General features: G+C 30.3%; 1 protein-coding gene across 1 annotated transcript; it reads right to left on the reverse strand.

Annotated features, from left to right (window-relative positions):
* LOC148604674 (coiled-coil domain-containing protein 22 homolog) lies at positions 1-15,091 on the reverse strand. The gene is made up of 16 exons (XM_088548993.1): positions 15,018-15,091; positions 12,090-12,261; positions 11,446-11,578; positions 10,865-10,995; positions 10,511-10,595; positions 9,685-9,854; positions 9,123-9,329; positions 8,759-8,821; positions 7,989-8,228; positions 7,423-7,539; positions 6,694-6,795; positions 6,249-6,356; positions 4,905-5,000; positions 4,281-4,340; positions 3,912-3,986; positions 1-3,183 (listed from the first exon to the last, which is right to left on the reverse strand). Exons 1-16 carry the CDS (start codon positions 15,065-15,067, stop codon positions 3,067-3,069), a joined length of 1,926 nt encoding a protein of 641 aa, XP_088405119.1. The 5' UTR covers positions 15,068-15,091; the 3' UTR covers positions 1-3,066.
* Positions 15,092-15,228: the final 137 nt, after the last annotated feature.

Here is a 15,228-nt window from a genome sequence, read left to right on the forward strand (position 1 = left end):
TGAAGATTAAAACATTTTAATTCATAATATGTGGAATGATTATACAGCCAAAATCACAGGTACTTGGGGTCAGGAATTTTTTTTTTATTTTTCAAGAAATGTTTTGGGTTAAAAAGAAAAAAATTACAAAATCATGTGTATATGGATACCAGCCAACTCACATATATCAGAAAACTTCTTATGGATAGTATAAGTGCAATATTTGTTGTTAAAACTCATGATGTCGTAATTTTTTTCTTTCTAAAAAAAAATCCCAAACCCAAGTACCTGTGGTCAAAATAATAAACATTTATCTTTTACAAATAAAAATGCATTCAACACTATTGCCAGGAATCTCTTAATAGAAAAGAAAGTAACAACCTAATGTATCCAAATACATGTGCTATAAGTTCAGACGAAAAGAATGAGTCCACACATTACCCTATGCACAGATTGACAATACACAAAAAGAAGTGAAAAAAAAAACATACACAGTAAAAATCTGGTCACACATGTGCACCAAACTTTATGATGATATAACAAATCTTCGAAAAAGAAAAGTTCAAAACAATAATAAATCAAATTCTATATTGAAGCAGTAATGAAAAAGTTGGCAACTGTTACACACCTCCTGGCCACAACTCAAACATTACTCAAGTGATGTATATTGCACTATAATCATGAAGTATACATTTTCTTACAAAATCAGATTAATATAGGTCAACTGAAAATACTCTGTTTTGGAAAAGATATAAGGGAACATTCATGCTTTATAGTCTAAAAATAATGCTTATAGCAAATACATGTAAAAGTGGGAACTATATATAGTTTGTACTGTGTCAAATTCTGAAGAAAACAAATATACAGGTAGCATAAATGACTTACAGCCTTCAGAAATGTTAACAGCAAATCCATAGAAAACTGGAATAAAATTACTTATACCGCAGTACCTTGAAAATTCTTCATATCAAATGCTATATTAAAAATGTCCCTACTTGTCAACAAATTATAATACACTATACTTAGATATTCATACAGTCAGTTTATCATTTGGATAGTAGTATCAATCCACCAATCACAGAATTTGAAATTCATGTTGAAAATAGAGATAAAATACGAAAAAAATCTATGTAAAGGATAATCAATTGGGTATTGTGAATAATCAAAATATCATCACTGCCAACAATGCTTCAAGATTTAACTTGTATGCAGAACAAGTTCTGCCCACAAGTTCATGTTTTTGAATTTGGGTGTTCTTCAGCATGGTTATTCACACTTTCCAAATAGTTATCCTAATGTTATCTATTTTTATGGTAAATAATATACTAATTTTAAAATGAGTATGTTATTTACCATAAATTAGTAAATTTTTGTTCACTGATACTTCTTTAATCAGAGGTTAATATTAAAATTTCAAATCAAAGGAAAAGAGGTAACCATTTTTTTTTTCATTCTTAGTACAGAAAGACGAAATAGTTGATTAAAATAATACACAAATAGTGAGCACTGTAGTGCAGATGAGAATACAAATAAAAAACAACGAAGACAAAGATGCACTGACCTAACATTGATTGTAACATGCAATGACAGTACGGGCTAACAAGTCTGTATTCAGTAAATCAATTAATAGCCAACAAGTAAGAAATGAAATTGTTCTGAAGATATAAAGTATTTATATTTATATTTAGGTCTTGTTCCATATTATAATAAAGTACTACTTATTTGACAGTTGATTTCCAACAGAAAACTAAGCTAAAATCTTTATTTTGAGTGTTAACTCCAATACACAGCACCACTGAACTCCTGTTCACAAGTTTAACCAGAATTCACAACACTATTGTCTCTATGCACCATTTTCAAAACATAAGAGTTACCTCTCATTCACATGATTTGACTTTCACTGGAGCAGATATCTTGTATGGATAAGTCGCAAAAAACACTTTTTGTTTTACAAAGATATATCAGACTACGTTAAGGCCATCATAAATAAATTCCTAAATTCACATCCAACATTTTTCAAAATTAGGGGTGGACAGGCGAGTTTTAGTTTTATATTTTTTTAAAGTGAAAATGATACCAATTTGAAAGAAATTTATCTAAATTGGGGAAAAAATCGAAACAAAATTTTTCTGGGAGGGTGAAAATACTGAAACAGGAGGGGATGAGAATCTAGGATATTTTTTTATTTTGGCCGAAGTCTGTCAAACTCTTGTTTTGGTCATCAGAACATTGACAATCCTGGATCTCATTACCATTCACATATGTCTTTAAACAGTTTATGGTAAGACCAATACAAAACATGCTAAAACAATATTAACAATGTAGATTTAACAAGAAGAAACCATAGGCCAAACAAATATAACTTCTTGGACTGCAGGCCTGCCCTCATTTTTTAGGGGGCATAAGTACTATATACATGTATATCAATGAAATAAATACAAAAATTCTAACAAGCACCCCCATCCCTTTTTAGGAAAATAAAATTGCTGACCAATGAAAATTGGCCTGAGAACCAAGATAATGGTTTTCAATCACCTTAAAAATCTCTTTTAAGTTTCTAAAAATAGATTTAAGAGCCTAAAAACAGACATCAACACATTTCCAAAGCAATGATAAGTAGCATTTAAAGGAAATATTTTCAAAACAATAATACCATTGTGAAATTTAGCTGAAATTTGGGGAAGAGTTCTTCAAAGTTAAAATCATAAGGCAAAATTATCTGGGTTGCTTCTTAGATCTAACATCAGCTTTCAAGTTCAACATAATTTAACAACTGTTTCACTCATACATACAAAGGTAATTGATTCAATTTGTATAAAATAGAGGAAATTAATATTAAGAAATGTTGTAACACTTACGACCTGAAGTTTTTTGTAATGCCCAGTATTAGACACATTGCTTGAATATAAAAACAGGAGTGCAAAAAAGGCCTATTCAGTTAGTTTTCTTTGTAGTCTACTACACAGTAATACTCTGACTAATTCTCAAATGGTGACTAAGTCTATTTGCAAGAAAAGATGTAACAAACTAAATCTGTTGTATTTTTTGATAAATATTTTGGCACGTGATAGAATAAAGTAGCTTGTATCAAGATTTCTGTTTTAGTTTGGCCATTAAACCTGCATTCTCTTTCTTCATTTGTTGGTAATCAGATGTTATCTTCTCTAAGTTTGTTAACACTTTACTCTTGCTCTCATGTTCAATCTGCAAAAAGTAAAAAAAGAATATTGATATTCAGCAATGAAGTTAATTTTATATTAACCATTGCATGAAGAAAACTCATATTTGAATCACAAATCAACTATATGAGTTAAATATGAAAGCAAAGCAGCAAATTGGAGAAAAAATGGCTACATCAGTAAATGTTACCAGATTCTGACAAGATCGAAAGAAATATCAATTTTTAAATACAAAATGTAATAAACATGTATTAAATAGGTAATGGTTATGCACTGTCATTCCCCACTTTTTACTACAATGGTAAGAAATTGCAAAATCCTATCATTGCCAAATGACTAATTTGGTAAATTTCAACAACAGATCAATTTACTGTAATCCTTAATACATATACAGTATACTATCACACATACTTTATTCCACTAGTACTTTCAGTGTAGTCCAAGTTATGAACAAATCAACTGGCTTTTTTAAGCCTTTTGATGAACATTTTGTATGCTTTTGTATTTCGTTCAAATAACTCTTATAAACTATAAAAATATATATAAATAACTCTTATTTACATTTACAGCAAAAATTAGTACATATATATGACCTCCTAAATATTCATTACTCTATTATAATCCACAACACATTGTGTTATATTTGATCCAGTAATTTGACAGCCATGAAAATAATTGTAAATAGCTTATTTATTCTATTTTAAAAGCACTATAAACAATTAGATTTACCACTGCATGTGGTTATGTTCTTACCTGGTCCTCTAGCTCCCTGATTTCTCTCATTATGGTACCAGTTTGTTCTACTATCTTGATTAGGTGTTCATAATTCTACAAAACAAAACAAAAAGCAAACATATACTATAATTTGGGGAAAGATTGGGAAATTAAAACTGCGCAAAAGAAGACTGATCACAAAAGTCACAAAAAAAAAAAGATGGTGCAAAAATTTCATGGTTTACAATATTGCTTTTTACTATTGCCTATAGTTTGTCTATCAGTTTGGTAATTTTGTTATTACCCTTTATTTGACACTTTAGCATCACATGTGTGTTCTTTCTATAAACTGTCAATGTCTAAATTTATTTTTATGATTTCATTTTTCACTTTAACAGTATGTTATACCTCATGTAATGCTGCTAAATGTCTGTAAGCTTTCTTCACTGATTCATCTTTCTTGGCATCCTGTTTATCAAGCAATAAGTCAATTATTGAAGCAAATACTTTAATACATAAAAAGAATATCTTATAAAGTGAAAATATATTTGACAAAAAGACTGTAAAGAGTTCAATAGGAGTTATTACGTTTAAATTTTTAGACAAATCATTTTTCAAGTTTTGTGGCTTCAAAATAAAGTTTTAAACTGGTCTTTTACAATAAATAGAAAAGCTCAATAAGTGAAACCGTAAAGGAAACCCCAAAAATCATTTAGATGGAACTACAAAATAGGCACTGCACTATAAACCTCATGCTTTTAAGCAAGGCAGTATAATAACAAACCACTCGTAGCCATATGTCCCCCATAGCTGCCAAAAATGTTGAAGTGCAAAAGTCCCATAACTCCTGTAAAATTTGTCCAATCAAAATTGCAATGCAATATGATATACAACAAATAGTGACTGACAATCCTACAAAATGTGAATGTGTTTCATGAAGTTGCATCCACAAGTGTGACCAGATGGACTGACACATTAGTATTTCTATCACTATAGAAATGAGAAAAAGTATAATTCTATACATATACCTACCCTGAAAATAAGTTCATCAGTTACAGTAAATGTTCTGTCCAGTTTACCTGACAGCATGTTTATCTCTTTCTGTACAGATCTAGTATCAACCAATACCTAAAATAATATGGAATAGATTCCCTGATCTTCTTCATAAATAGCCATGTTTACGATTTGGTCCGGGTTAAATTACCTTTAACCATAGTCAGTTTTGATTGGCTCAGAAGAAATTAAAATCAGATTGGCATCTCCCTAAAACTAATTTGTGACCAATGTGGGGGAGACTTATCAAAAATCTTGTAAGCAATGTCATAATTATTGATTAGCTTCAGACACTTATGGGGTCATGCGGTCATTTGTTTACTGCTATAGATCGAGCCAATTAACTTGTACAATGCCATAAATGATCTCTGGCACATGGGTTTCCTGTCCTATTGATTTTTAATCCCCACAATACACAGGCAAAAAAGTTCAAATTATCCAAGGATTGAGTCATCAGCAATCAAGAATAACCCGGAAATATATCAGTTTTATCTGCTTTAAAATGATTTCAGGTCAAGTAATTCACTTACCAGAGTACTTTGATCAGATCATGATGCTCTGCATATTGTATCAGAGACAATTTTGGTGTGTTGTATATCAGTTATGTTTTAAATGCAACATTGACAGGGAAAATTCTTGCATATCTTTATTCATCCAAAATGTTTTTAGTACATAACATTTTGCTTTAAAAATGTATAAAAATCAGGAGTATCAGCAAAACATGTGAAATACATAAGTATTTCAGATTCACTGGTGAAATGAATATAGTCGTTGAAACACTTCAGTTGCTACAGTCTGTTTGGCCTGTAGTTAAATGATCAGATATCATTTCAACAAATAAAATTTATCAGTAAAATCAGATACCACTATAGATGGGAATTCCAAAGTGTGATTAATCAAATTTCAAATTTGTTCCTTTTACTACACAAGCTATTTCGTTTTAATACAGTCATATTAAAAATAAAGGTGTCAACAAATAATTACAAATGCCACATTAAACATTGTTAAAACAAACTTCTGTCATGATTTGTAATAAAGCAATCAGATTGCTCACCAATTATTTGACTTCAAGACATCCGAGTTAATTACCTTTTAAGACCTATCGAAGGGACTGATTGAAAATCTCAAGTTATCTGAGGTTGTGATTCATTCAAGTTCGTGTCATCAAAGGTAAAATTGTATTGGAGTAAGGGGATTTTTGCAGGGACTGTCAAATTACTTTGAGTTATCCGAGATTTTGACTCTTCTGAGTTCGACACAGCTAGGTTCGACTGTAAGTGGTTGGTCCTAAAATTCAAAGATTAATATCACACATTTTTTTACCTTATTTATCCCATCTTTCTGCTTTTTGATATTTAATACAATTTCCATGATTCTTTTAGTATATGCTGATCTATTTACATCTTTAGTCATTCTTTCATACTCTGCTACCTACAATGTAAACAAAAAAGTAAAATGCATTACCATATTTCTTCTACAGGTTATATTTGAGCCTTTTCAAGTCATTTTATACTGAAAACGATAAAAAAATTATTATTAAACTTTACTGAACAAGTCAAGAAACTCAACAGTTTATAAATAAATGGTTAGAATGTGAAACAGGTATATATCTCCATGTTCTGGGGTTCATACATTTAAAAGTTTTTTTTTAGAAACTTTCAGATAAATGCAAAAATTAGAAAAAAAGAAAACACGACGGAAATCTGAAATTTCAACGACAAAAAAATTGTTTACAAAGGTTTCACTGTAATGGATATCGGCAATTTACCAATTGTTTCTGTAACTCCTCTTTGTTCCTGGCATCATCTGCCACTTCTTTCATTTTTGAACGGAATGCTTTTATCTCTTCTAATTTCTTCTCAGCCTCATACTGTTAAAATAGATAAATGTCCCTTAGCATACAAACATAAACAATGCCTTTAGATAATGTTAATGTGTTAATGATAATTGGACAAAATTTTTTTCATACCAAGGTACATTAGTAACAGACTGTGCCTTTAACCACAAGACCTATGCTCAATTCTAGAAAATAAATGATTCATTGTGGAAATTCAGTCACATTCTGGTTACTTATTAACAAAAAAGATTGAATTTATGGTGGGCTAGTAGCTGGGATAAATTTGCCAAAGACAGTTGGGAAAAGTGCATACAAAAAATATACATTATTTCACTAGTCTTTTACATTCTTAATCTACTAAAGTAATATTAATGAATAATGGAGATGTTTTTTCTAATGTATCTGTTTTCTCATATCCCTAACCTAATTTATTTTTAGTATTTATTATTCCACCAATTATTTTGATTCTAGTGAAAAAAAAAGATTATAAATAACCATCTAAACATTCAATCTTCCTTAAGGCATAAACTTTACCACTTTTCGATGGTCATGGAATTTCTTTAATAGCTGGTAACTTATATTCATCTGACATAATTTTCACGACCATCTAGATTCAGAATGCTTATGCAGACCCATTGCTTCATAACATTGAAGTCATACCTCTTTTTTGGAGTTAAGGTCCTTAAGTTCTCTAAACTGGTCTATCAGTGGTGCCCTGTGTTTCTCCCATTGGTTAGCTAAAGTCACTAGTCTATGTGCACTGCCATCCACTACAGACTAAATAAAACCCATATATTGTACAGCTTTATAATGATTTAAAAGATCAGCATCAGATTTCACAATGACTTGTTCAGCTGCATTTATGCATTAATATTTCCAATGGACATCTTACATGGAGATTAATTAACCTAAAAATAGACTTGACAGTATTCAAATACATGTACCAGTATATCTATTAATACTATTCTGATTAATAAGAGCATAACTGTGAATCTGAACATTTTCTGATTTCATTGACATTCCATTCTCAGTTGTCTGATATTATGTTACTAAAGAAATGCATCCATCCTGATACTTGTATGATTAGCATTGATATTTCAGTGCTGTTTTTGAAAGGAATATTTTATCACATTTCTTACCAGTAACTTTACACTAATGTTCTCTTGTAGCTTAACTTATAGTCCTCTCTTTTAACCTGAAACTAAGCAATATCATTATGTTTTTACCTGTAACTTGGTGATATTGTTCTCAGCATCTGGCAACAAATCTAACGTCCGTTTCTTGACTTTGTACGATTCCTCTTTATCCTGATTTTGTTGGGCTAAAGTTGACATTTGTTCTTCCATTTGTTTAATAGAAGCATTGATCTTTTTAGAATCAAGATCTAAATTGTCTATTTGTGATATTAAATTGTTATATTCAGTCTTAATCTTTTCTATTTCTTCTTCCCTTTGTTTTTGAAGCTCCTACAGTATAAGAAAAGTCATAAATGACCACAATTCTTAGATTTTTCCACTGGATTAAAAAATGCTTTTAATGGGACAGAAAATGGGATCGAAGGAGCTAACTCAATATGTACATGCATAAAATATTTGGAAAGTCTAAAAGTTAAATAAACCGATAGAATATACCTTAATTAAAAGTTGGTCATTGCTGTTTCCTGATGTTATATCTTAAGGTGGGGCACTGAAGGGTAAGGGACACAACTCTTAATAATCATTGGAACATTTGTATTCATCATTTTACATCAATCTCATGTAAGTATCAAAGTAACTTGGGCTGATTTCATTCTGTTTCAAATGAAAACTTGACAGGCTTTTGTGAAATTGAATATGATACGCACATATCACTGATTTCAAGAGTTGAATGTTTTGCTTTGAAAGAAGAAGCCAAATAATATTTGTAATTTCCTTTTTCTATATATGGCAAAACAAAAAATCCTACTAAAGAATTTAAATAAACCACAGTATTAAGTTTCTATGAACTAAATACTGACCTCCTCAGTGTGGCCTTTCTCTACTTCTGGTTTCTGAATTTGTGACAATGTTTTTTCTTCATCCTGAGGAAATGAAAGAAATTACTTCAAGTAACAGATTGAAAATAAAAAAAATTGTAGGTGAAAAACAAGTTGTTAGTTATTATATCACAACAATATTTTCTTTAATGAAATCATATCTTAACTAAATTTTACACTTATGAATTTCCATAAAATTGACTTCAGTATTTAGCAGTTAAGTCATAAGCATATGAATTGTTATTTTCCTGACATAGGAAACAAAAGAAGTCCATTCTAGGTTAAAAATTACTGGTCATTACATAAAATTCAGATGCATATCTTAACTTTTAGAAAAATAACAAACCTTTGCATATATAAGTTGTTCCGTATGAGTGAACCTTGACCCCTTTGTTTTAGCAGTACCAGCTGATCGGTTACTCATGGCATCAATCATCTGTTGTAGATCCATAGCAGATCGTGAAGATGCAAGATCTCCACTCCTTTGAACATCAGCTCGTAAGTTATCTTTCAATCTCTTTTGTATTTTCTGTCTCTTTCTAGCTCTGTAGTCCTATGAGGAGAGTTGAATTAACATTACAAGTGAAAGCTTATATGCTTGAATCTGTAATTTTGTATGTTTCAAACATTTCTTTTTCAAGATATCAACCATTTTTTAAGAGATAGGAAAATTCAAAATCAAAATCACTTGGGAATAATTATTCAATATCAAAAGATTAAAAAAAAAACAAAAAAAAACATAAAAAATCTGTTTGACAGAGGACAAAGGTAAAGCTTTTTTTTATTCAGCCACAATAAAATTAATCTATCTAGACAAATGTGAAGGAAGACCAACATGATTCATCTGAATATTATTTACATGTCCAGACAACTATGAAAAAAGACCACTTTAATTTTACAATATTTACCTGTTCAGACAACCGTGAAGGAAGACCAACTTGATTCCATTCATTTTCCCATTCCTGTTGTGCTGTTAGTTCCATAGCCATGTCTTCCATCACAGAGGGGGCAGTATCACAATGATGAATTGTTTGATTGGTAACAAATGGAAGACTTTCTGAGTAGTAGGACTTTACTTCTACAATGCAATCAACATAAACAGTATAAGATAATACATCTAAACACAAATATTTTTTCATGTGTTTATCAAACATCATTTTTACATCAATTTGCTTTCTAACTACTTTTTGCATAGAAAAAACAATTCTGGTTACTTCTGGTTACATGTAGCTTTATTTGTTTTTAAAATAATACTAAGCCAGGGTACTATTTAGTTTTTGGATATTGATAAGTTGAAAATTTTTGTAACTTTGTTGCATTCTAATGGAAGTGCAAACAAAATTCATAAACACTAGTTTAATGATGTAAAATGATAAAATAAATGATTTGATTTTGTTTTATAAATGTAGTTGATTTCTTAAACAAAAAGACATAATTGTAGAACTGGTTGAATGTCATAACAGGAAGTAGCATTGTGACATCATATACACAACAAATTTTACACTTACATTTGTTATGAAATTGACCATTTGGTCCCAAATAAATCACAAATTGATCCATTATATTCTGTTGAATTGTAGAGTTTATCTTGATTGAAGTATTTAGAAATTTAACACAAAACACTAGAAGATTGACTTGTTGTTAATATTATTCCATATCTTAATACCCTTAATAAATTCTATAAATGTCACATACTTTAAACAAAATACAGAATCATACAATACACAATTTTACCTTTAGAAATCTTTTTTGAGAGATCTCCCATTCCATGAGGTGTACGAACATGACATGAATGATATTTACAAGCAGACTTAGCACCCTGAAGTAGACGATCATGTAGAATAAAAATTTCTGTTTTAAGACCGAATAAAATGAGATAATCTTTTTTTGCAAAGTGTTGATTGTTCCTTGATATTCATCTTCGTTGGAAAATTAGTAATTGAATTTAGTTTAATTCAATTAATTATTTTTAATTTTTAGAGAGCAAAAATGTACCTGTACTTGTAGTAATAAAAATACAACTCATCAAATTTTATTTATATATCCATCAATATTTCGTCTAACATTAGTTTATTATTACTGCCTTACCTCTCTCTGCCAAACAGGGGGCTTTCCCCTCCATGTTATACTTTTATTTTTCAGATAAGGAGGTACCCAAGGGGAATCTAAATGCCGAGCAACGGAGGCTGCTATTGCTCTTTGTAACAATGCAGATGCACCTTTAAAGAAACAGAGACAGATATTAAAGAAGAAAATTTGATACATTTCCCATGTAAACCAAATAGTATCAGTTCAATGTGATATAATCCTTAGTTCAGTTTTTACATTGAATTCTACTTCATCTCAGAAATTGAAATTTTACATTTACATGAAGATGGAAGTAGAATTTTGTCAAATATTTTACAATTATATAAAAATCTTGGCATCAACATATACATGTACATCACTACATGTATTAAGCAAAATTGAAATGGCTATACCTCTGTTCATTAGCCTTTTTTACTACCTGCAAATCAAGTTTGAATTTCACATAAATTTCTAAAAAATAAATTGTATAACTAAAATACAAACCTTAGTCAGGTGGTTTTGTAGAGGGTATTTGTAAAATCATGACTATTCTTGAAAACAAATAAAACAGAAAAAAAGAAGCAAAAGTGATTACCACCTACCCAGTGGTTCATCTGTTGTTTCTACTGTGTCTTTAGGTAACTTGTCAATAAGGAACATGAAAACCTTTCGTATTTCTGTCTCACTAGAGTACAGGAATGTCTGATAACCAATTTCACCTTTGTATCCAAGCTCCTACAACCATAATGAGAATAACTATACAAATATGAGAAAACTTAAATTGAATTTCATAATTTTTTTTATTTATTTTAATAAAACATAAATCAATTTAACTGGCAGATTGCAATAAGATTTTTTTTAAATCTGAATTCTAGAAAATATTTGTACAATGTTTATCACTTTCAAGATAGTTACAACAGAATAGAATTATGGCAGAAAAATGCCATCACAAGTTTCTTGTATTTTAAGATAAGATAATATAAAAGGTCACCACTGTCATTTTTATGCCCTTAGAAATGAAGACTAACTTCTTTAAACATACAGATGTCGCCAGATTCATTTCACTACCAGAGTTTTATATATATATATATTAAAGAGATAAATGATTAGCGTCTTGTTTTAAAAAAAAAACAACATTAAATTGATTACAATTACAAATGTAAAAACATTAATTCTTTAGATGTTACGTATATGTTGTTAATTACTAGAGTTATAATGAGAAATGTTTGTCCAACAAAGATTTTACCTGAATAATGGATGCAAGACTGGTTCCCATCCTGAATCTAGCTGACATACCACTTGGTAATGAGTTTGGAAGATCAACATCATTGTTAATTATTTTCAGACAACGAACAGCTGAGGACACAATTAATTCAGTGCTGAATTGTTTCAAACTCTGAATTTCTTCATCAAGGTCACTAAAAATACATGTACATATATACAAAAAATGTTGATGTATAATATACTACATCATACAGTTAAACCATTTAAGGCAAGCTCCAGGGGGACTAAAAGGTTGGTTTAAAAAATGCACTGTAACTGAAATAAAGGGACTTCAAGAAATGTCTGGTTAACTCATGGTTTGGATTAGATATGTTTCACTGTACTATGGCATAAATAATTGAATAATTGTGAAATTACTTTGATACATGCATGGAACATTAATCTCACTATCATTTACAATCAAGTTTAATATCTTCAAAATACAAAATGCCTTAATGTTACTAGGCAACTTTCTCCACATTGGGTCATTAAGGATGTTCTCTGCTCAGTTTAAGAATAAAAAGGATTACAAAGGATTGTGAAATCTTTTAAGATTTCATTTTTGAACAACAGAAGTGAAAAAATTGGTGAGTCAGTGTGCTCATTTTTGAGATATAAGTATTTGAAATTTTGGCAAGAAAAGGATTTCTCTTGATTTTATATTGGCTGTGTCTTAGTAGGTTTTGTCTACTAAAAACCCTGAAGAAATAAAAAGGATTTCATAAAAACTTCTCAAATAACATTTTAAGGTGTGTTTAATGAAATTATGACAAGAAAAGTGTGGGTCACTGGGCAATATATATCTAGGCTTTGAAATGGATAAAACCAGAGTAGTCAGAAAACATCCAAAACAACTGAGATCATATGTTCTGTGTTGGGATCAAGTTCTCCTTGAAAAAGTTTTTTGCAACTTGAACCTAGAAGACTCTATCAAGTTCAACAGTCATTATCTCTAGTTGATATATTGAACATCTCATGCATGTACATCATGATCAAGTAATGTTTAAGTGCAATGTAAACTCATCATTCCTTAAATCAATATTATAAAAAAAAAACCTATGTTTAGAGGAAAATAATTTTAAAGAAAAGTTAACATCTGAGGATGACAACAGAAGATTATAGATACAAAATTTAGGCATAAACTCATTCACCTGAACTTACTATTGACCCAATTCATCAGAAGATGTTCAACAAAGAAATTTATCATAGTATACATTTGAACTCTGTTACCATTATACCACAGGTCCCATTGTAACACTACTAATTTAAACAAAAGCACTAACACATTTTCTATATTCATTCACAGTGTGCTCCAACTATGGTCCAAAGGTAAACCTTGAAATCGCATACATTGCATTAATCAAGTTTTCCCAACAACAAGAAAATAAGAAACAGACACAAAATTTTCATGTGATTTTCTGCCATTTTCAAATTTTTCTAGGGTCTGAGGGTGGCTAAAAGCTTCAAGAAACTCTCTGGTAAAATGTGCAAAATCATGCATTCTTAGCCTATCCTGACATCTTAATTGCAGTTTTGTGACCTTTATTACTGGCTCATTCTGAAAGTTTTACATGAAGTTACTTACATATAGTAGATTTGTGTTCATTAAACATTCAAGGAATGTGGTGCATTTTTTACCTATACAATATAATATCAATAATTGGTAAGATTGTATTTGCTAAGAAGATATGTGTATCAGCCTTTTCTCAATATTTTTACACTTTCAATGGTCTCCTCTTGGGGTGTAATACCACTATTTCGGGAACTAGTCACCAGCACATACAAGAAAGTAGTTCAAATGACACGAAGTAGTCCCATTATTGCACCCTATCATTCTCCAAGTTTAGTAGAGATATACAAATTTTGTTTCATCTGAAAAAGCTGAATGAATCAGCAGTAATTTAAAAGTTCATTTTCTTTAATCAGTGTAGGATAAACAATTTCTGAACAAAGACTCTGGCCTCTTGACATGGCCAAATTTCAGAACGAAAGTAGTGATTTCTGCACTGTCTACTTTCACTTTACCATTCTTTCTTAGAACTTGAAAGCACATAAGGTATGTGGTATTTTTAAGAGAGTTTAAGGTAATGGGTAACCATCATAATGAAACCCTTTCAGCACCACCTGTACTGATGTAAAAAATAATTTGAGCCTCACAAATAGCTGAATTTAACACAGAAAGTAATGGAGACCAAAAAGAGTGGTATGACACCTTAGGTGGTAGGATAAATTTTGGGAGGTTTTTTATGAGATACAGTGATCCAATGGGAACATTTTTTCAGCACATGAAATTACGTCACCATTTGGCAAGCAAAATATCCTTTCTATGACTACTGCAGGGTAGTCAATTAGCATGTGTGCCATATACTTCTGAGAGGTAGGGTAGAACAAGAGTTTTACTCGCAGAAGTGTATAATAAGCATGTTCTGCAGTTTACATGAAAATGTTTAAAGATGCTGAATCAGATTTATAACAGACAGAGCTTAAGACATGTCCAATATTCTTTTTTGTATGTAGTTGCTTTGAAACATGAATGGCTCCAAACTATTCTGTGGGAAGTGACATATTTTACTAATTTAGGAAATTATGTATGCAGTTTTGAAGTTTTAATGCAGATGTACATTGAGTGTAATAGGGACTATTCAATATTCCCTTTGGTCGAGACTCCTAATTATAACAAAGCTATGTATTATCAACGCAATTAAATGCTATTTGAGTACAAATAGCTCCATCCCTTATAGCCTTAAGACATTAGCCTAAAATCAGGCTAAAATCATCAAGTTAATGCAAAGAAAGTCTGAAAGATTAGATGATGTATTGACTCCAGACAAATACCCAGACGCCTGTTTTTACAGAATGCTATTTAAAGCATGCACAATTAATAAAACAAACATCTTAATCGATATATTACCATCCGATCGCATTTAAAGAGTGGATAACTATTTTATCCACCTCCTCCATCTTGTACTGTCATGTGACCAATCTAAAAATAGAGGGGAAACTATTACTAAAAATGTTCTTTCAATATTGCTCTGCATACTCTATTTATAGTAATCTTTTATTAATTAAAGCGGATTTTTAATAATGATAAAAAATCTTATGAAAAAAGTTTTATTATTTTT

Source organism: Perna viridis, chromosome 10 (assembly GCF_037379345.1).
Source record: "Perna viridis isolate PV_CMFRI_1.1 ecotype Kerala chromosome 10, ASM3737934v1, whole genome shotgun sequence".
NCBI lineage: Eukaryota > Metazoa > Mollusca > Bivalvia > Mytilida > Mytilidae > Perna > Perna viridis.

Bases quoted from the DNA above. Each gene is read 5' to 3' on its own strand.
- LOC148604674 (XM_088548993.1), bottom strand. From the start codon at position 15,067: ATGGAGGAGGTGGATAAAATAGTTATCCACTCTTTAAATGCGATCGGA. The intron at 8,822-9,122 runs GTTTGTTATTTT...TCATTTCCTCAG, and splicing joins AACAACTTATATATGCAAAG to GATGAAGAAAAAACATTGTC. The intron at 3,987-4,280 runs GTATAACATACT...TTTGTTTTGTAG, and splicing joins ATTTAGCAGCATTACATGAG to AATTATGAACACCTAATCAA.